Here is a 21,513-nt window from a genome sequence, read left to right as displayed (position 1 = left end):
TAAAAGGTATCATTTTGGAACCACGGGTTCTAGCTTTTCATATGTCTTTTTGTCTCAGACCAGCACAGCTACCAAGTACACCCCTGAAACATGGAAGATCCTGAATTTTAGCCCATTTTGGATTTTAAACTTCATTGCAGAATGACAAGGAAGTTTTTTTACCTCCCTCCCTGCCATCTGACACCTCCAGGGAAGGAATTCTACCTGATCAACACATCAAAGAGCTACTCAGCACAGCTCACAAATACACTTTCATGGACCCAGAGGGACAGCCTTCGATCTTCAGCTCCCTGTGTGCAAAAATGAAGTTTATTTCCTACCTATGGGGACTTTTTACCATCTTGTACCATCTATACATTTCCCAGAGCCTGACGAAGGGACTTTGATCCTGAAAGCTTGCAGAAAAGGACAATTTTATTACAATTTTCCAGTTGATCTAATAAAAGGTATAATTTTGGAACCAAGAGCTCTAGTTTTTTGTATGTCTTTAAAGCTGGGTAAATTGCCCATTGTGAATTGTGGCATTCCTTATCTACATAAGTGGCTGACATCCCTGCAAAGCAAGGATTTAAGTATGCTTTGGAGAAGGAAGGAGCTTGATGGAGGTGTGAGGGTGAGGAGGAGAAAGAGGAGAGCGTCTCAAAAAGAAAGCTGCTTCAATTTACATTTTAGTAGTGGCTTGACCTCTCCAGTGGGATCAGAGCACTTTTGTGCTGGGCACAGTCCATGCACACCATAAAACATCTCCTGCCATGAGGAAATTATAATATAAAGTAGACAGGGAAGACAGAAAGTGGGAGGGGAGAGGAACAGGGAGGTGAAATGACTTGCCATGCTCTTACACTAGCAGAGCTAGAAATAATATGTTCCTGCCTGTGATAGTTTCAGCTTTGTTGGGGTTTAGAGTCATAGGAAAGAAGGGCTGGGAGGGACCTCAGGAGGTCATCTAGTCTAATCCCCTGCCTGAACCATCTCATCCATGCCACTGACTGAATTATTTTATATTTTCCCAGTTAAGATAGGGAAAGAGGCGTTATATGGGCAAGGCATTGAAACAAAGTCAACCATTAATTCATATTTTATTTTTACTCTTTACCTGAAACAAAGAGGAAATACAAGCTCAATATCTCTTATAACCATCTTGCCCTTAAAAAATAAGAAATATCGTGTATAACACTTATAGCCTTTCATCCAAAAAAACACCTCATATGATTTTACCAATTCTACATAAGACCCACTGCTGAAATGCAGCCATCTTTCTCAACCAGAGAGTATGTTGCTATTCTTACAGCATACAAAGCCTGCACAAGAACTGAAGGAAGGGAGGGGGGAAAGGGATACCATATGCAAATGAAACAGAAGGAACAGAATACAAGGAGGCAGAACGTCATTCCCTCCAACACAGAATTTAGTTTCAAGAACATGTTTCAAATATTAAAAGTACTCCAAGGCATATCTGGGCAGTCTTGCCCTTAAGTCCCTGCACCAGAATAGCGTGATGATACCATGCTTTCTGATCTCTGCGAGGTCCCTGATAACTCTCTGTGACCAGCCTTAGGTATAACAAATGTTCCTTTGAAATCACATCTACGTACCAAGCTGCCATTTCTGCTCCATTAGATACCATATCTCTGAACAATTACATGCAACTTGGAGCTGACTCTAAAGATGTGATTTGGTTATTGTTTGCTGAGGCACTGAATGGCACAGCAACAAGACAGCTTCCCCACTCCTGCATGACATCTCTTGACTCTTCCATTGTCACTCTGGATACTTGATGGAAACTGGGTTGCAGCTGAAATCTGTTCCTTCTGTGCATGTGTTCTTCTGCTTTGTCCCCTACATAGTACTTCTATGCATTGTCTTTGTCCTTTGCTGCATCTTCCAGTCCTGTTCAGGTCCTGCCTAGCATCCCTAGAGAACAGCCCATCTCTTAAAAAGAATGCGAGGATGTCCAGGCAGGATCAGCAAGTCTGGCTAGAGGGGTCTCCCCTAGTATCTCCGTGTTGCTGGGAACTGTGCCCTGCAGAGGAACTGGGGCAGAGGAAGATGTGCTAGGCAAGGGGACATTGCCTCTCAGGAACACACTTGCAGAGCTGCTGTTTGCTTCAGTCCCCGAGTTGGTGACATTCATGGCACTGTTGCTGACTGTCCACAGACATGGATAGGGGCTGGAAAGAAACAATGTAAACCATGACAGAATAGAATACACTCATTTTTTTCAAAAGAGATCATAGCATTGCCATTTGCATTTCCCCTTCCCCACTCCCTGCCCTGCCTCATATGGCATCATATTGTAGAGTCAAGTGCTACATCAGCCAGTAAATGACTACTGTCCAAGACAGAATATCAAACTAGATATGCACAAGTCATTGGTGTGATCTGGTTTGACAATTCCTATTTAAAGATCCAATAGCAACAGCTACACCTAGTTGGGATATGGGGAAAGGAGGTAGGCAGGAAAATACTTTAGGAATTTGATACGTTTGGGGTTTCTAAATTTTGAAAAAAATGTCTATCATCTCTCCGGGTGATCAAAACTAACAGGAATATCTTATCAAAATATTCTCCATTAATTGTAAAATTGAAAAAAAGAAATCAATTTCATCCAACTGTCAAAAAATGTCACCCTGCTCTAATACTAATACTTTCACAATGTAAAATTAATGAGATTTCACAATGTCCCTGCAAGGGAAGTAGTGTTGCCATTGTATACAAGAGGATAACGAAACAGAATGATTAAAACCAAATATTTAAGTGGCACCTAACTTGGGAAGCTTGAGAAATCAGCTTTGGCTGATTTGAGAAATCTATGGTTACTGTTCATTTCAGCAGGAGATAAAGGCATTCAGCATGTCTTCAAATCAGGTGCCCATCTTAAAATCTTAAAACCTGGTTTTCCAGGTTAGAGATGCAGGAAATAAGGAACCCTAAATCAGTGTGTGCTTATAAAAATGTGGGCCTAAGTGATTTTTCTGAAGCAAACAGGAAAACAGTGGCAAAACCAGGAGCAGTCCTGATATCCAGTGTCCTGCTCTAACCACTAGATCAAACTCCTTCCCTCTGCTGGAAAAAGAATCCAATGTCTGTCCTGCCCCCGAGAGAGAGAGAAAGAGAGAGAGGGTGGCTCCCACCCTATGTATACACCATTTACAATGAAGTAAACAAAATCAAGAGCCATTTAACACTCAGAACATATTACTGAATAGACAGAGTTCAGTACCATGCAGTGGCCCAGACAGTTTTCGTGCAATATTAGAAGTAACACTGTACATAGGGGCTACAACTTCAAAAGGCAGGCAGAAATCAGTGCAAAATGGAAACAATTGTTAGAATTCCCAATACTTAAGACACTTTAGGCTGAAGAACAGATCTCAGGGAACAATCTTATGTTAGCTAAAGGGTGGGAATAATGTGTACCAGCATTTATATAGTCCAGGAGTGTCAAACATACAGCCTGTGGGCTGGATCCAGCCTGCAAAGCCAGGCCATCCAACCTGCAACCTTGAAGCAGGCACCATGTATGTTGGATCTGGCATGTGGGGGTGGGTCATGGGCCTGATCTGGCCATGGGGCCAGTCCCAGACCTTTCATCTGGCTAAGGGACTGGTCCTGCACCATTCATCTGGCGCTTTGAGCCTGATGAGTTTGACATCCTAGATATAACCTTTGTGCAATGCTCTGCAAATGCAAACGACTAACTGCTGAACTCAGCCCCATTTTACTGAAGGGGAAGCTGAATGCAAATAATTTTCACAAGGCCATGTCCTGAACACATGGCAGAGCTGGGATTAGTCAGAATGTCCTGACCCCCTGCTCATCCCTACAAGTCTCACTGCCTCCCTAAGAGGGGGGAAATAAACTGTGAGATCGTCCTCTCCCCTAAGATCAATAATCTAACTGTAACCTTACCCAGGACCAGAGTTAGTTGCTCCCTTGGTGTGTGGTACTGAAAACAAGTTGGCATGTGGAGTGGATGGAAAAGAAGTCCAGTTGTCGTGTCCTGGGAACACCTGGAGATTACTGCTTGGGTTTTCCATCAGGTTCACTTTGCGGAGGAAAACAAATAGGTTTAGGTACAGCAGGAAGACCATCTTAAGGCAACAAACAAATTAAAACATGGGCAGGACTCAGGGAGCAGAGATTCTTCCTCACAGGCTTAAAGGACATTAACTACACAAATCAGACCACATTAGCTGTACTGCCTCGTTCTTTCTCCCCCCTCCCAAGAAGCAGTTTTTGCCAATCTTGATGACAGAGGAATAGTAAAGACAAGAGCTGGTCAAAAACGTATTAGCATGTTTTTTCCTACTAGAAAATACAGTTTCCCAAAATGTGAATGTTTTGCAGGAATGACCATCCCATTTTGAAAAAATTCAGAAAAGTTTATATTTTTATTTCAAAATGACTTTTTCACTCCAACTGTTATATTTTATATGTGAAGGAGGTTATAAAGTATGGGACATAAAACAAACTCAAAATCTGAACTCAGTATCAAAATGGAATGTTTATGTGGATCAAAATTGTATATGTAATGGGAAAACAGACAAACTTTTCTTGTTCTGATTCAGAACAAAACCAGTATTTCAAAGTTTCAGAATGTTCTACAAAGTGGAAATTGGGAATTCTGAGCAGCTCGGAGTGGGACATAGACCCTTTCATCTCTATGTCCTCAGTTCAAATCAGGCTTAAGTTGGTGATGAACAAAAGTTGTTAGCAGTTCCCTGTGAACAGGAGTCCACCTGGGAGAAACTGTAACTGATATGAATTGGCAGCCTTATCATGCCTGACAGGGTCACAGCAGAGCTTGTACTCTCATATCCAGAGGTAAATTGACAAGGCAGTACGGTAGACCTTACACAGCCAATATCTCTTCGCTGGGGTGTTGGGAAGACAAAAACTTCTGAATGACTTAGACATGTAGAAGAGAAGCAAGCTACTGTTGAAGTGCCAGACATAATCCATAGGAGGAAAAGGCTTGATAGACATAAAATGCTCATCTTCCAACCTATCACAAAGGTCTGGCTAATATTATTTTGTATGTCATCACAGGCTTCCATACAAAACAAGGCTTGAATATTACAATGCCTCATTAAACTATTATTAGACAGTGAGATAAACTTACTTTGTACCTTATTGTGTTTCTAGCCATGTTCTATCCATCATGAAAGATCTGGGTTCTGGAATTCTGCTGAGAAATTTCAGCCCAGATGCCAGAGGCATATTGACAAGACAAAAAAAACTTGTCCCAAATCAATTCTTATCACCTCCTGATACTGCTTTCAACTTGGGAGCAAAATTGCTTCTTTCTTTAGGGTGAAAGGAAGGTCTGGAAAGGCTCTGGGCATTTTTATACAATAAAGCTATGCAATTTAAATTAAAGCGTTCACTCTATCTTTCTCTTTTTCATTTGTCGCCATTTAATAACCACTGTGGTATATCTACTCATTAAACTTTTTTTTTTTTATGTGCTGTACCTTGAACTTTTTAAACATGTTCTTTGTGTGCAGAATTTATGAAGCATTTTATTCTCAGACTTCAGGGCAAGCTGTTACAAAGGAGGCGCACACAATGTGCTCTCAGGACTTTGGTTCTTTCTTGGTTTGTTTTTCCAAATTGAAAATACATTACTCAGGCTGACTGGCCACACTCCCTGTGCATTGAGAAGCCATACCTGTTGGGGAGTGGTTTCTCTGCATGTATGAAGCAGGATATGGAGTAGCCCGATGCCCTCGAAGTGTTGTGTACCGCTCACAGCCATGGTGGGAATGTGGTACAGGCAGAGACAAAGGCCCAGCATACTGATAATTAGAGCTTCCTGATGTGCACACAGTGTCTGGATTGGAAATCAACCAGCCACCCACTTGGAGAGGAGAAGAGAAAAAGACAACTGTCAATTTGGACTGAAAAGATATAAACAATACATTAGAATAGGGAAAGTAACCAGACTCCCTGCCTCTAATGTGCCAGCCAGATTCCAAGGACTCCATGCACTAGGGACATGTCTACACTGCCTCCAACTGAGCCTGGGTATGCCACTGAGACATTTTGCTCCCATTCAACCCAAGCCAGTTTGGAAATCAGATGATACAGTATGGCAGCATAAGGAAGTTCTGAAGGGAACCACTTTTGGCCTTTGCCTATAGCTTGTTTTGTGGCAAAATAAATAAATTATGGGGCAAGAAAATAAAAGAACTTTTAGACCCCAGATACAAATGCCATTAGCTTAATGACTTCTCCAAGCCTTTAAAAATATAAAGAAGAATCAGTTCAGACCCACAAATGAAGTTGTCTACTACCAAGGCGGGAGGTGGCAGACTTTTCGGTTCAGAGTGACACTGCACAAAGATGAGAGCAAGAAGTGAAGAAGAACATTTGTATCCATTTGAAACTATGGACAGATTTAGAAAAATGAAATTCAGTGACCAACTAGAGTAATTTGGCCAGTACACAAAGGCAAAGTCCTTACTCTCATGAAAAGTGCCCTAGGTCTACAGCAACACCATGGAGTCAGGACTTCAGCTTACCATCTCATCCAAAAGACAACAGCAATGTGCCAACTCCTAGTCAGGCCTGCCAACTTTACAGGGCAAATATCTTGGCTATTAATCTTGCACTTCATGTACAGACTGTCCAGTCAAGTTTAAGAAAGGTTCAAAATAAACTGGCTAATTGGGTGAATTTTCATGCTGTTTAGTTCAAAAGCTCATCTTGTACCCTCTGGGCTTGTCTTTCATAGGGCAGTGTATGGTCCCAGGGAGCACAAGACTGAACCTGACCTGCCCACTCAAGACATTCTCCAGAGCAGGAGGTTCCCCAACCTCATCCCCAGCTCCTGCTCTCAGACCCACCAGAGGTTGAGGTTGCAAAAGCAGGTGCTATGGATAATATCTGAGCAGCCTCATAGGTAAACCTCCAACTCTGGGGCATATCAACGACTTTGGTGGATGGAGCATGAGTGGGAGGAACAAGCTGCTCAGTCCTGTCCCTCCTGATACCCGCCACTGATCCAATATAGACGAGACCTACATAAGCTATAGATTGTGGGTTATAAGCAAAAATCAAGAAGGCAACAAATGAAATTTGACCTCCAGAACTGCACAACAGAATCTTGGAGTTAATGCATCTTACATTGTGGGGCATCTCGCAGCACCCCTGCAAGGACTTTGTAACAGGACCATGCCCCAGGGGAGCCAGTGACATCCCCTGGTGCCCACATGGCTCCTCCCCAACTCAGCTCCCTAGGGTACCCTCCCCACTTCCTGTTGCCTGCCACTACTTGATGGAATTATTTTTCTGTTATAAAAGGGAGGCTGCCCCAGAGTCCCCGAGTGAGTTAGTCTGGCTCCACCTTGCTCCCAGGGACACACAGCTTTGACCCTCATAGCCTCACTAGTGCCCCCAGGCACCTCTCATCTTATGGGCTATTCATGGCCTCTGCTCACCCCTACAGCCATGTCTTGCAGAAGTTATTCTTCATTCATACACCAGCTCTCATATGGGCTTCAGCCCTCTTGGCTTTAGTCCTCTGGTTACTCTTGCAACTGCCAGCCTAAGCCTACTTCCTCTGAGTCTCATCCTTGTCTGGCCCTTGGCCCATGTCACTTTGCTTGGGGCTCAGGCCCTGACCCTCTCAGCTGGAGTCTGCCCCCAATAAGGCTGAAAATCTGGAGTAATTACCAGGCACCCCTGTGTGGCCTCCTGTCCTTCCCTCCAGCCACTATGTAGCTCTCTAGTTCTCAGTCAGAACAAAATGCAAACCCACAGGCTGTGTAACCAAAAAAATCTCTCCCCTTCTGGGTCAGTAACCCTCTCCTAGGCTAAGTCCCCTTTAGCTATGTATCTGCACCTCAGGGACAGCCTGGGTGATGGTCAGTCCCTTCCTGCAGCCATCTTGCTCAGGAGCTCCTCTCCCTGGCCTGCAGGGCCAGACTGCCTGCTCTGGCTCAGGCCCTTGGCTTATATACCTCAAAGCCCTGCCCCTCTTCCTGTCAGGCAGCTCCCCAGCCACACATAGGAGTTTCCCCTTTTAGCTAAGAACCAGCCTGAGCTCCTGCCCCGCAGCCTCACACAGCTATCTTGGCCCGCTGCCTTCTCTTAAAGTAACAGGAGGCTTCTAGGTCTCTGTTACAGATTTCAAGGCACCTCAGGGTGCTGCAACACCCTGGATGAGAATCACTACTCTAAATAATGGACAATAAAGAAAATATCCCTATGAATAAATTACCCAACTACTTTCCTGCTACAAGGGCATTTCTATGAGCCACCAGTTCCCTTTCAACAACAGGATTCTACACTAGGTGGACCACCAGTCTGATCCATTCTAGTAATCATGTGTCTCAGTGCCTATTGTATTATCATATTTCAAGGTGTATAAGTCGAGTTTGGAAGCCCAGTTTTTAACTCTTAAAATTCAACCCCACCTTATACACCATATTGCCATCTCCTGCAAGCAGCGCCAGGCTTGGTGCTTGGCTGGCACAGCCCAGGCAGCATTGCTTGCAGGGGATGGGAGTGCACCAGCCAAGCACTGAGCCCAGCACCACTCACAGGGGATGGGGACAGGGACAGGCTCGGCTGCCACGGCCCCATCCCATGCGAGTGGTGCTGCCTGGGTCATGCCAGACAAGCAACAAGCCCAGCTGTGCCAGCCGAGCGCCAAGCCTGATGCCCCATGCAGGGGACAGTGCTAGGCTCAGCTCTCAGCAGTGCTGCTCACAGCAGGCAGGGCCAGGCTTGGCACTTAGCTGGCATGGCTCCATCTCCTGCAAGTAGTGCCAGGCTCAGTGCTCAGTTGGCATGGCCCAGGCAGTGCTGCTCATAGGGGATGAGGCCACACCAGCTGAGCACCAAGCCTGGACCTGGCCTGGCCCAGCCCTGGCCCCTGAGAGCAGCGCCGCAGCACATATCCACCCCCTGGGTGCCCAGCCCACAGTGAGGGCATACAGGGGTCGCTATAAGTCAACCCCATATTTCTGATCCAAAAAGTTAGGAATTTCATAGATCTGGTGTATAAGTTGACTTAACTTTTTGAAACAGAAAAAATGGGGTCTACTTATACACTGCATCAACCTATACACCATGAAATACAGTACACAATACATCCAACTTTCACTACAGAGATGCTGTTGAGAAACCTTACAGTGAGAATATGTCATATGTTGACCTTCAGAGACTGTTTCCGGGGTATCCTTGGAATGGTTTCTGCAAGAGAATAGTGAGTGATTACTTGATGCCATATTTAAAAGAAAAAATGGGGGAGGGAAGTGGAGAAGGTAAAGCTAAATAAAAAACGGAAATTGAAAGCTGATCATTTTTAAGTTATATAAAAAAAAAAACCCTAAAAATGAAGTTGAAAGCAAGGAAATTCCACAATCTTCAGCTCTTCAATAGTCAGCAATAGATGGTTCTGTACAGCACAGCCTAACAGATAGCAGCTCTTATTTTATTCCTCTTGTAACATTTTCCCTGGCTTAGTCATCTTCAGGAACTGAACCCTAAAAATTAAAACACACAGATCTTTCTTGCTTGAACAAAAGGACTGGTTCTCTTGGCTTGGAACTTGTTTCCATTATGTTATTAATTCAAGCTTTAACTCAAGTTTGGCCCCTCACCCAATTTCCATCCACACACAGAAAGTCCTAGAACAAGTTAGCTGACATGTTGGATGATGATGGGGAGGTGGGTTGAATCTCATGTGTTGCTGAGGCTTGAGCTAGTAAGAGCAGTGAGAACCTAGCAGTTCAAGTCACAATGCAGCCAGTTGTTTTGTATGGCTGGCTGGAGTGGTGTTTCACAGTGTGGATGCCCACACTATTATCACTTGAGCTCAACAACAGATAACAATTTAAAGGCCCTATTTTTCTCATACAGTCCATGTCTCTTTCATGCCTCTTATGCAGTTTTCTCCACTGGGGCCAGTTTGAATGAATGGGTCATGTTTTCCATACAGATATAATAAACACTGTGCAGTTTCATTGCAGTTAGAGCACAGGTAGGCAACCCCCAGCACAGGTGCCAGTGTAGCACAAAAGGAACACAGTACATTCATCTGGTTAGGGCCAGATTGTGGTAACAGCTAGCATTCACCTCTTAACCTGTAAGTATGTTATAATTTTAATCAGAATAGCAGCAGTTTTCATTAGGCCGAACTGCTGAACTCACCTTTCTTTGGCATCCAGGAAGGCTTTAGCAAAGGGATTATACTTGATTTTGAGAGCTGTTATCTTTGAGTTTATAAAAAAAAAAAAAAGCAAACAATGTTAGTGACAGTAGCTTTAATCAGGTCTTAACAAAACATCTTCCAGAGTAAGCTAAATGGACCTCTCAGTTAGCCACATGTGCACACATGTACATGTCCACATTCCACACATACACACACACACACTTTACTAGGTGCATTGTGTGGGACCTGTACCCTTCTCTGAAGCACTGCATGTTGGTCACTGCCAGAGGCAGGAAAAAAAGATCAGAAGGACCAAAGGATTGACTCAGTATGACAAATGTCCTCAAAGCTCCACTGAATCTGCTGAATTGCCCACAAATACAAACGTCTAAAGTGACACTAGCTAGGATACAGGACAGCAATTAGTGTGCTTTAGGGCACACTAATTACCTATGGTAATTACAATTTGGGGTCAAGAAAACAATTTTCATACAACATAATGCAACATTCTTCAACGGCATAAATTATAACAAGGGTAGATGGATTGCAGTTTTCATTGAAATATCCAGCACTGAGATGCATACTGGCAGCACGTACAGGTGCATACTGACAAGATAGACTACGGACAGATGTTTTAGCATGATAAGGGGATGGGATACAAGGATTAAGGGACTATTTCTGTACAGAATTAAGTAGAAGATTGACTAGTCACCTGCCTTTGTACTACAGTTAGATATGGAAGGGATGGACCAATAGTGTATTCTGTTTCAGGACAAAGACAGGGTATTAGACAAGATGGTCCATCGGGATGCACTGAACTGACAGAGTTGGGCTTCTAGACTATTATGACCACTGGTGTGTGCTGATGTGACAGGTCTTCAGCTTTTAGTAAGTCAGCATTAATGAGTAAATCATATACCCCTGTACCCACCTACCTCTTCATTTTGGTAAGCCGTCACAGCTATGAACTGGGTCTCAGGAAAGGAGCAGTTCATCACCATCCTGTGTGGGCCTCCCACACGAACAATGTGAACCTGAGGTTCATATTTATGAAGGGAATTCAGCATTATCTGCAAGAAACAAAAATATTGTCCCGGATAACTCAGGCCCCTGGTAGATGTTACATTTGTCATGGAATTTGGGGAACAGGAGGGGGGAGCAGAAACCCCTGGTTAGGCCTTGCCACCCAAGAAAATTTGCACATAGCCCTGTCCCCAGTGTCACCAGACAGCAACAGGAATAGGGCAGCCACAGTGGTAACAGGGGCTGATGAGAGTCCCCGACTACCACCCCCATGAACCACTGCAGCCTGGGCATCTTGCAGGCATCTCTTGCCTGAGGCTGCCTGCCAGCTCTCTCAATTTCCATGATGTGACCAATCTGCAACTGGAGAGTGGATCCACAGTCCTGGAGTTGTCTGTGCATCCTTTAAAGTCCTGGGGAAGCAACTCCCTATTGCCCCTGGCTGGAGAGCATACATTTATTGCACTTCATCCAGAGCATTTTTAACATGTGGCTGCTCATAGCTCTTTATTTCTTTGTAGTAAATTTATAGCACTACAAAAAATAACATCTAGCTTGGGCCTCAGTGACACACCATCAAGAAGAGCTGGAGAGCCTTTTTGTCATGCAACAAAAAACCCATGCATGTATGCTGTTCTGGCCTTGATCTGTGGCACTTGCATCATGACAAGTGTCATGGCTGCCTCACAGTCAGTTGCATACTGAGGGCATGGATGCCAGTACAACACAAAGCCATTTCAAAAGGGCAGCAACCAGCACCTTCCAATTGTTACATGAAGACAAGCTGCTAGCTGGATAAATGTAGCAAAGCCACTACAGTATAAACCATTTTGCTACGTTTGCTTTGTTCCTGCCTTATTCAGGTGGAACAATTAGAACCCAACAACAGCTGCTGCCCTTTAGAAACACTCCTCTTTTGAAATGGGTCCAAACGTGTGTATACGCCGGGACAACGTGCCATACAAAGATCACAGTACTAGATGGTCATGCTAGTTATTCTCCCTGGGGATGTCTAACAACTCCCTTCACACTTGCCAGGTCAACGGAAAAACAAAACAAAACAGCCCTGTCTACCTGCTCCAACTCACAAAACTGGAAAGCCCCAACCATGTGATGGATCCAGGATTTTGTAAAGGGAGGGGTGCTGCAACAGGGCTGCACCCCTGCTCCCAGCTTCCCTACACCCTCCACCGGGATGGGCAGACCACACTGCAGAATCATCAGCAGGGACATTAGAAAGTCCATGAATCAGGAAAGAATCCCTCCCACCATGGCCCCCACATCCCTCCCATCCCTTCCTTTCCCATCCCCCTCCTACCCTGCCCACTGCTTCCACCACCTCTGCTGTCTCCAGCTGCCCACAGGGAAGGGGAAGCTCCAGTGCTGTTCCTGCCCCACTCCAGCTAGACTGCACAAGGAACCAGGCTCAGCTGGGGACAGTGGTAGCTGTGGCAGTGACAGGCAGATTTCTCCTCCTTGTGCCCACTCCTGGGTTGGCAAGGAAGACCTGGACAGATGTGGCAGGAAGGAAGAACCCACCCACCACCACTGCTGTTGCTGTCCCAGGCTGAGCCTTGTTCCCTGCACAGACCAGTTGAAGAAGGGCAGGTGTGGCTCTGCAGCTTCCTCAGGACAGTCACAGTGGAAGAGGGGGAATGGGAGGAGAGGGAAACAGGTGCCAATGAGCATGGAGGGAAAGTTGGGGCATGGAATTCTTACCCAACATGGAGACTTTAAAATAGTCCCTGACTGCTGCTCCCATGCTGTGGTCTGCCATTACCCCAGAGGCAGGCAATTATTTTGGCTGGAGGGCCACTTAACAAGGTTTGGTGAGCTGTTAAGGGCCACATGGGTAGCCCCACCCCTTGACAGGTGCCCTGCATCATGGTTGCCATCTTGGGACCAGAAATCCCACCCCTTACGCCTGACCTTTGCCACCAGAAGTCCATCCTCTTACCCCACCAGAAAGACTCCTTTTGGGAGGGGGTAGTTGCCATCTTAGAACCAGAAAAAAATAGATCATACACTACAAATCTAACACCTACTATAACATATTTAAATTTTATTACAAAAAAATATTTTGTCATGATTTGTGTTTGTGTCCTGTAGATAGAGGTGATTGAATAGTAACTCAAAATACATTCTTAGTCTTTTATATTGTGTAGGGGATGTGGTTGGGGGGGTGCATGTGTATGGTGGGGTGTGGGGTTAGGGTGGGCTGTGGGTCTGTGTGCATTTGTGTATGGTAGGGTGGGGTATGGGGGGAAGTTTGTGATGGGGTGTGTGGCTCTGGAACACACTGCCCTCTCCTACAGTCAATGCAAGCAACACTGGGGACAGGGTGTCTGTGTGTGTGGGGACCCTCCCCCACATACTCCCTCCATGGTGCACAAGCAGGTGGGGTGCTGGTGGCTGGCTCTGGCCAATGCTGCACATCAGCGAGGAGCGCAGCCCCCGATGGGCTGTTCGTTTCCCTGGTGCTCCCCACATTCGTGGGGCACAGGAGGGAAGCCCCAGGCACTGGAGCCAGCCGCTTTTCCCACCCCAACCCGCTCCAGTACCTGGGGCTTCCCTCCTGTGCCCCATCAGTGCAGGGAGTGCAGGGGAAACGAATGGCCTGGCAGGGGCTGCGTTGCCCGCAATGCTGACCAGAGCCAGGAGTCAGGCACCAGTGCCAAGCAGAGAACCCCCCACTTGCTGCTGCTGCTGCCCCCGCTGCCTGCCAGGGCTGCGCACCATGAGGAGAGTGTGTCACACCCACACCCTACCCACCCAAGCTTCATGCTGCTGCTACCCCCCTGGGCATGGGCTCTGTGCTGCAGCCAGCTCCAGCCCCATGCTCCCATCCAGCTGCAGCCCCACCCCTGCCCTCAGCTTCCCTACCTGCTGCCTGGAGGGAGCAGACTACTGGAAAGCCTGTAGCAGCAGCCCTGCCCCGTGCTAGCAGGGCCTGCCCTTCCACCCCTGAGGGTGGAAGTGAGGCATAATAGGATATGTTGGGAGTGGGTGTAGGCACCTCACTCCCACCCTTGCAGTGGGAAGGGCTGGGCAAGGCCAGATGAAAGTGCCTGGCAGGCTGGATTCATCCTGTGGGCCATATTTTGCCCACCCCTGGTATAGACGCACCCTCTGACACTCCGTACTCCACACATGCATCCCCTCCCCAGTTTCAATTAGATGGACAGAAAGGAAGTCCATCCAAGGTAAATGCAAAACCTCCAGCTTAGCAGCAGCAACAGTAAATTGTTTATGATATGGGAGGGTCCAAGGCCCCCAAACCACTGGGACAACATTACGCTGAGAGCTGCACAAATATAAGAGGCAATCCTGGGAGGGCTTAAAATTTGGGACCATCTGGACCATGTGCATCATCCGAGTTTTGCATAATGCTGAGATCACAATGGACACTCATTGGCCAATACAATTTTTTTTTTTTTTACTAGTATCTGGGTGGGTCACAACCCACTTAGTTCACAGGAGGCTGCTATTAAGCATGAACTGCTCAACTGTTTGCTGCTTTAATTTTATAGTGCTTTGCTTCTCCTCTCAGCTTGAGCTTGTCAGCAGGTCCCACACAGATGACGGGAGAAGTAGTGCCCTTAGAAACAGAAGCTGGAGCACCTCAGCAGTCCCTTGCAGCTGTTTGCCATGACTTTGTAACCAAAGATGGCTTTGTTACTTTGCAAATCTTTATCCTCGCAGAGGGGTAAGGAAAGGGGTAACCTCAGGAGAGAGCAGGTTGACACTGTGTACCTAGACTTCCAAAAGGCCTTTGATCTAGTATCCCACAATGTCCTCATGAGAAAATTGGAGGATTGTGGGCTTAACTCCAAGACAGTCAGGTGGGTGAGAAACTGGCTACAGGATGGGACCCAGAGAGTAGTAGCGAACAGATCTGTGTCATCCTGGTGAGAAGTGGGCAGCAGTGTCCCGCAGGGGTCAGTGCTTGGTCCAGTACTTTTCAACATCTTTATTAATGATTTGGATGTGAGGGTGAAGAGCTCACTGGCCAAGTTCATGGACAACACCAAGTTATGAAGAAGCGTGGTCATGCTAGATACAGGCAGATCTAGACAGACTGGCAAGTTGGGCGGATCAGAATCTAATGAAGTTCAATGTCGAGAAATGTAACGTGCTCCATCTTGGGATGAGCAACCCCCAACACACCTACAGGCTTGGCGGCACCAAACTGACTAGGCACCATGAATGAAAGGTACCTAGGGATAATAACAAACCACAGTATGAATATGAGCTGGCAATGCAATGATGTAGCCAGTAGGGCAAATAATACTCTGGCATGCATCAATTCATGCATCTCCAGCAAAACGAAGGAGGTGATTCTTCTGCTCTACTCAGCACTGGTGAGACTGCAGCTGAAGTACTGCATCCAGTTCTGGGCACTGCACTTCAGTAAGGACATGGGCAAGCATGAGAGAGTCCAAAGAAGAGCCACCTGTATAATCAGAGTCTTACACGTCAAGCCAAATGAGGAAAGGCTGAGAGATCTGGGACTCTTTAGCCTGAAGAAAAGAAAGCTGAGAGGGGACCTGGTAGCAGCTTACCACTACATTAGGGGAGTACATCAAGGGCTCAGTGAGCAACTGTTCAGCAGGGCACCCAAGGGTAAAACTAGGAGTAATGGCCACAAACTCCTGGAAGACCATTTCAGGCTCAACATTATGAAAAACTTCTTCACAGTCAGGGTGTCCAGACTGTAGAATAATCTCTCTCCAGAGGTGGTGCAGTCACCTACCCGGGAAATCTTCAAGAGGAGACTGGACAGTCACCTTGTTGGGATCACTTGACCCCCAGTTATCTTTCCTGCTTGGTGCAGGGGGGCTGGACCCAATGATCCTCCAAGGTCCCTTCTGGCCTTACAATCTGTGAATCTATGAAACAAAACCTATGAAGTGCCCAGTTTTAGTAGTCTGTACATGTGTGTAGTAATAGTAATAGTAGAAGTAATAGTAATAATAATGATGATGATGATATTAAATCATCATCATCACTCCTTTCACTTTTTCATTAATGGCATGGAATGGCAAGGGCAGGTGATTTGCATTTCAGGAAGAAAACAAACATCTGTAGCTTCCCAAAGAAGATCAGGCATCAACAACCCTTCCAAGTGGCAGGTCACTTTAAATGGAGCTAACTCTAAAGGTACTTCTGACCTGGTCAGAGTCACTGCTGCTTCCCCTGCCACTTCCCCCCTGCAATGCCAACCTTCCACAGAATTGCTGCAGACATCCTCTGCTACCAAATTACTAGGCTAGATATTATCACTTGGAGGGCCACATGTAGCCCGTGGATCATAGGTTGTTGACCCCTGGTTTAGGTGCTCTCTTAGGATTCCATACCTCCATTGAGTTATTTTTTGCCTTTGTTCTTATTCTCCACTTTTCTCAAATTTTTTTTGCTACTATTTAGTTGGTCTAATAAAAGGTATCACCTCTGATCCAAGAGCTGTGTGCATCTCTTTCTCAGACCAAGATGGCTACAAAATTTATCCCACTTCTCTCAAGGCACTTTTTTGTTTCTAACCACTCTCAATGTCCATTTTATCCTCCAACATTTTTCTGTAGGATATTTCTTTCCCCCAGCCCATTAAACATAACCTCGCCTCTTCTGGCATTAGGAAGGATGGTTTACAGTTAAGATGCAACAGCAAAGGTCAGCAGTTCTTAATTCCACTCTTAGCTCCCCTACCGATGCCTGGTGTGATCTTGGACAAGTCCTGTCATCTCTCTCTGCCTCCATCTCCTCACTCGTGAAAATGAAGACAAGTATTTCCTATCTGACAAGGATGCTCTGAAGCTAATGGTCCTAAAGTTTGTAAGCTGTTCATATGAGCAAAAAAAAGGGATTGCAAACAAATTAGAGAAGAAACTATTCACATCCATGGGTAATAATCAAGGAAGTACAATATTTACCTGAAAGGAATTGACTCTGGCCAAACAAGTATCATCCAGTGTAGGAGTTTTGTACAAAACAAACAAGTGAATAAAAGATCTTGAGCATATTTACCTTCAGGTCCATCTAAAAAAAAAAAAATCTAAACAATTTTCCTGTTTGCATTTTTAAGGGGTTTCAAAGGGAATGCTGCTTATTTCTGGTACATGTGGTTTCTTTCCAAAGGCCAAAGCTGATTCAATAGAATATTGATAATTATCATGATGCAGAAGCAGACATAGTAATTATTTCATTTAGGAACAGCCTTTTATTCTGCTATCTGACTCTTGCCAACATTCCACTTACACCAAACAACATGGGGGAAAACAACAAAAACCTAATACCCACGACTATTTTTCCCCTTCTCTGAAGTCCTATGTAAAAAACCCAGAACACAAGACAAACTATGAAAAGCCCCCTAATGATTAAGTAAACCACAGCACTCTCTGTCTCTCTTGACATCAAGAACTCCATTAAAATCTGAAAGCGCCAATTAAGACCTGTTTATTCCTGTTTACATTTGGTCTCCAGAGAATAATTGGCATCTGTGGGTGAAGAGGCCTGTAAGGGCCCCTCTAATTGCATAAATGCACCCTTGATATTTCTTGATTGGTAGGTGCTTGCAATGGAAGCCAAGAGGTGTATGGGAAACATCGTGCTATACCTGCCCGCTTCCATTGAGCTTGTTTGTAAGTTTCACTTTGCTGAAGGAAATGGAGGCTTTCATCCAATGGGCCCCAAAGTTGGGAGAGTCTGGGTGGATGTAGACACAGCTGTGGTTCGGTGGCTCTGGCTTTCCTGCCGGCACCCACTCGCCATTCACATACTTCCAACGGTGGCCATCAGTCGGGGCAAAGTCTAGCAGGAAGGAGTACATGGCATTGGGATCCAAGCCGGTCACACTGATCTTTAGAACTGGGAACATCCGCCTGCTCAATATAACAGAGACACAAAGAGAGAAAGCCTCATCAAAACCCATTTAAAAAAACCCAAAACTTTCTAGCATGTTTCAGACCAGATGTTCTCAGAGCTGCTCCAGAAACACAGCGTGCTCACTCTGGCTGAAAGACAGGATGTTAAAGGTGGACCCTTCCCCCACACCCCTTTCCTTTCATTTCACCGTGATCCTTCTAAGAGAAAGGCACCATTGTCTCATGGTGAGGACAAAGGCCTACAACCTACAAAGAGTTATGCAAGTCTTCACTTTGTGCATTGTTACTAAAATCATTGGAGTCCACAGGAGTTACGTATAGCCTTACAGCTATGGGTGGGCATACATTTTTCACTGTCTTGGGGCTGTATGCTGGAAAACAGAAGCAAGAATGCGCTCTGGAGAGAGAAAAAAGAGGACTGAAAAAGAGGAGGCAGAAAAAAGAACAGAACCACATATGCAACGATGACAGGCATGTAGTAATTTGCAGAATCCTATGGTCAGCTGCCTTTGTAGAGCCCCTTTGACTACCTGCCCACAATGCCAGTTCTACCCAGACAACTTCTAACATGGAATCATAGGGAAATGAAAGGGACACCCTGGAACAGGCGCTCATATGTAACTTCATCACACACAATAATCTCACACATGAATCCACCAAGATGCATCTTAACACTTGCTCACTTTTTGCCCCTACTACTCCCATTGAAAGGCTGTAACAGAATCTCACTTCCCGTATGTCTAGAAGCCTACTTCTAATTTCCAACCTAAATATTTACCACCCATTTGTTCTTGTGACAGCATTGGCCTTTAGTTACCTAGTTTTCCTCTTCTAAATGTATTAGAGTGAAATCATAGTCCCTCTCAGCCTTTGTTTTGCTCAATCAACAGAGCAAATGCTCTTGGTTTTCTTGCCCTTCTTCTAATCATCCTAGTAGTCATCCTCTGTACCTATTCCAGTCTGAATCCATCTTCCTTGAACATGAGGAGCCAGAAGTGTCCACAAGATTCCACAGACTATCTTAACAGAGCCTTGCACAGTGCCAGGATGCTTCCTATTTCTCCTGGAAATAACTTACCTGATACATCCTAGGACTACATTTGCCTTTTTCATGGCTGCATCCCTTTGGTAGTTTGCAGTCATCCTGGATTAACTAGTATACCCAGGTCTTCCTACTCTTCAGTCATTTCCAGTGGATGAGGTCTTGGCTCATGGCGGAAGTTATTATTAGTCCCTAGATGCACAACTGTTGGTGCAACAAATGAGTGCAGTACTAGTTCCCCCAGTCCAGCTGGGGAACAGGTATGAGGCCCTGACAGCATTGGAGGAAGAGGAAGGAGAGGAGGACACCTCTGGAGACGGGGGCCAGTCTACGTGTAGAACAGACTGAAGGAGGCAAGCTGACCTGGAAGAAGAGATGCTGGGTGCTCGTCATAGGCAACTCCATCCTGAGAGGTAGGGAGGATCCCATCTGTTGCCAGGATCCCATGTCACATGAGGTCTACTGTCTGCCTGGAGCGAGGATTCAGAATGTGACAGAGATGATCCCGGCCATTATCCAGCCCACTGATTACTACCCCATGGTCCTAATCCATGCAGGCACTACTGATGTGGCCAGGAGCAGCCCCAATCACTTAATGAAGGACTACCAAGCCCTGGGGAGCAAGCTGAAGGAGACAGGGGCACAGGTGGTCTTCTCATCTGTCTTGCCAGCGAGCAGACACGGATGACACCATGAGTCCTATGGCTTCAGAAATGGTATCTCAAGGCAGGCTTTGGCTTTTTGGACCATGGCCCATACTTCAGGACAAGAGACATGCTTGGGTGGGATGGGCTCCACCTCTCCCCCAATGGTAAGTGCATGTTCTCTTTCAGATTGGCCGATGTCCGCTGGCAGACTTTAAACTAGGCTCGGCGGGGGAAGGGGAAGTTGAGGATGGAGGGAGCCACAGAACACCAAACAAAAAGCCACCCACAAAAACAGCCCAGCCACGATAGGCAACACGCACAAGAAATACCCAGGTAAGAAACAGGTGGTCCGGATAGTCCTGGGATTAGGGGGGTGGGGTGCATGCACCTTCAGGAAGCCTTAAATGCTTCTACACTAATGCTCATAGTATGGGGAACAAGCAGAAGGAACTTGCCCTCCTGCTAGCTAACACAAACCCAGACATAGTGGGGCTCACTGAAGCTTGGTGGGATCCAACGTATGACTGGGCAGTAAACAACAGGGGCTATAGGCTGTACAGGAGGGATAGAACAGAAAGGAAAGGTGGGGGTGTGGCGCTCTACGTCAAAGAGCAATACACATCCTCAACAAACAGCACTGGGTCAGAGGAGGGGCAGACTGAAGTGCTCTGGGTCCGTATACAAGGGGGTTGGGGGGACTTAATGGTAGGGGTTTACTATAGGCCACCCAACCAGGGGGAAGAGCTGGACTGGGAATTCTCAGGTCAGCTTGCAGAGGCAGTTAAGTCAAGGGAGGTGGTCATCATGGGGGACCTAAACTGTCTGCACATCTGCTGGGAAGAGCAGTAAGTCAGGTCTGACTGCTTACATAGGTTCCTAGCTGAGTTACAGGACCTCCGTCTAACCCAGGAGGTGCACAGTCCCACCAGGGGAAATGCCTTGTTGGACCTGCACCTGGTCCTGGCCACAGGTGACGACCTGGTGAGGGGACTGCAGGTGCTTGACTACCTGGGTGATAGTGACCATCGCCTACTGGAATTCACCATCCAGCGCAGGGTGTCAAAGGCCTGCAGCAAGGCAGCTACCCTAGACTTCCAGAGGGTGGATTTCAATGAGGTAAGGAGACTAGTCAGGGAGGCACTGAGGTCCGGAGGGGAGGAGAGTTAGGAGTCCAGGAAGAGTGGTCGTTCCTTAAGTAGACAATCCTCCAAGCCCAAAGGGTGACAATCCCAATGCAGACCAAAGGGGGCAAGAGCGCTCAAAAGCCCCCATGGCTCACCAAAAGCATCCATGAGTGTCTCAAAGCTAAAAAGGATGCATACACCCAGTGGAAGGGAGGGACCATCACCAAGGAGGATTATACCTCCATTGCTCAAGACTGTTGGGGGGCTGTTAGGAAGGCTAAGGTGGAAATGGAACTGGGACTAGTGACCCAGATCAAGGATAACAAGAAGTCCTTTTTTAAATACACAGGAGGTAAAAAGAAGGTACCAGGTAATGTAGGGCTTCTGCAGGATACGCTAGGAAATCTGGTGGTCACACCAGACGACAAAGCTAACCTCTTTAACAAATTCTTTGCCTCCACTTTTTGAGCAGGGACCAGGGCATCCCCCCCACTGGGGTCCCTGACGGACCCAGGGGAGGCACTGCCAGGCCCAGAGTCAGTAAGGACCTAGTCAGGTAACTTCTGGTGGGCCTAGACGTGTACAAATCAGCAGGTCCTGACAATCTCCACCCTAGAGTGCTGAGGGAATT

At 46.3% G+C, this 21,513-nt stretch overlaps 1 protein-coding gene across 1 annotated transcript in view; it reads right to left on the bottom strand.

The window, feature by feature from the left end:
* Nucleotides 1–1,118: 1,118 nt before the first annotated feature.
* TBX19 (T-box 19) overlaps nucleotides 1,119–21,513 on the bottom strand; it is a 60,519-nt gene continuing 40,124 nt past the window's right edge. The window contains exons 3-9 of the mRNA XM_019526964.1: nucleotides 17,802–18,066; nucleotides 11,101–11,235; nucleotides 10,165–10,226; nucleotides 9,143–9,204; nucleotides 5,675–5,863; nucleotides 3,913–4,048; nucleotides 1,119–2,171 (exon numbers count right to left, since the gene is read on the bottom strand). Coding sequence (XP_019382509.1) covers nucleotides 1,934–2,171; nucleotides 3,913–4,048; nucleotides 5,675–5,863; nucleotides 9,143–9,204; nucleotides 10,165–10,226; nucleotides 11,101–11,235; nucleotides 17,802–18,066 — 1,087 coding nt within the window. The 3' untranslated portion in view covers nucleotides 1,119–1,933. The remainder of the gene's footprint in view (nucleotides 2,172–3,912; nucleotides 4,049–5,674; nucleotides 5,864–9,142; nucleotides 9,205–10,164; nucleotides 10,227–11,100; nucleotides 11,236–17,801; nucleotides 18,067–21,513) is intronic.

Source organism: Gavialis gangeticus, unplaced genomic scaffold (genome assembly GCF_001723915.1).
Source record: "Gavialis gangeticus isolate Ggan-Ray unplaced genomic scaffold, GavGan_comp1, whole genome shotgun sequence".
Classification (NCBI taxonomy): Eukaryota; Metazoa; Chordata; order Crocodylia; family Gavialidae; genus Gavialis; species Gavialis gangeticus.
Note: the sequence above shows the minus strand (reverse complement) of the source record. Positions and strands in the feature narration are given on the sequence as shown.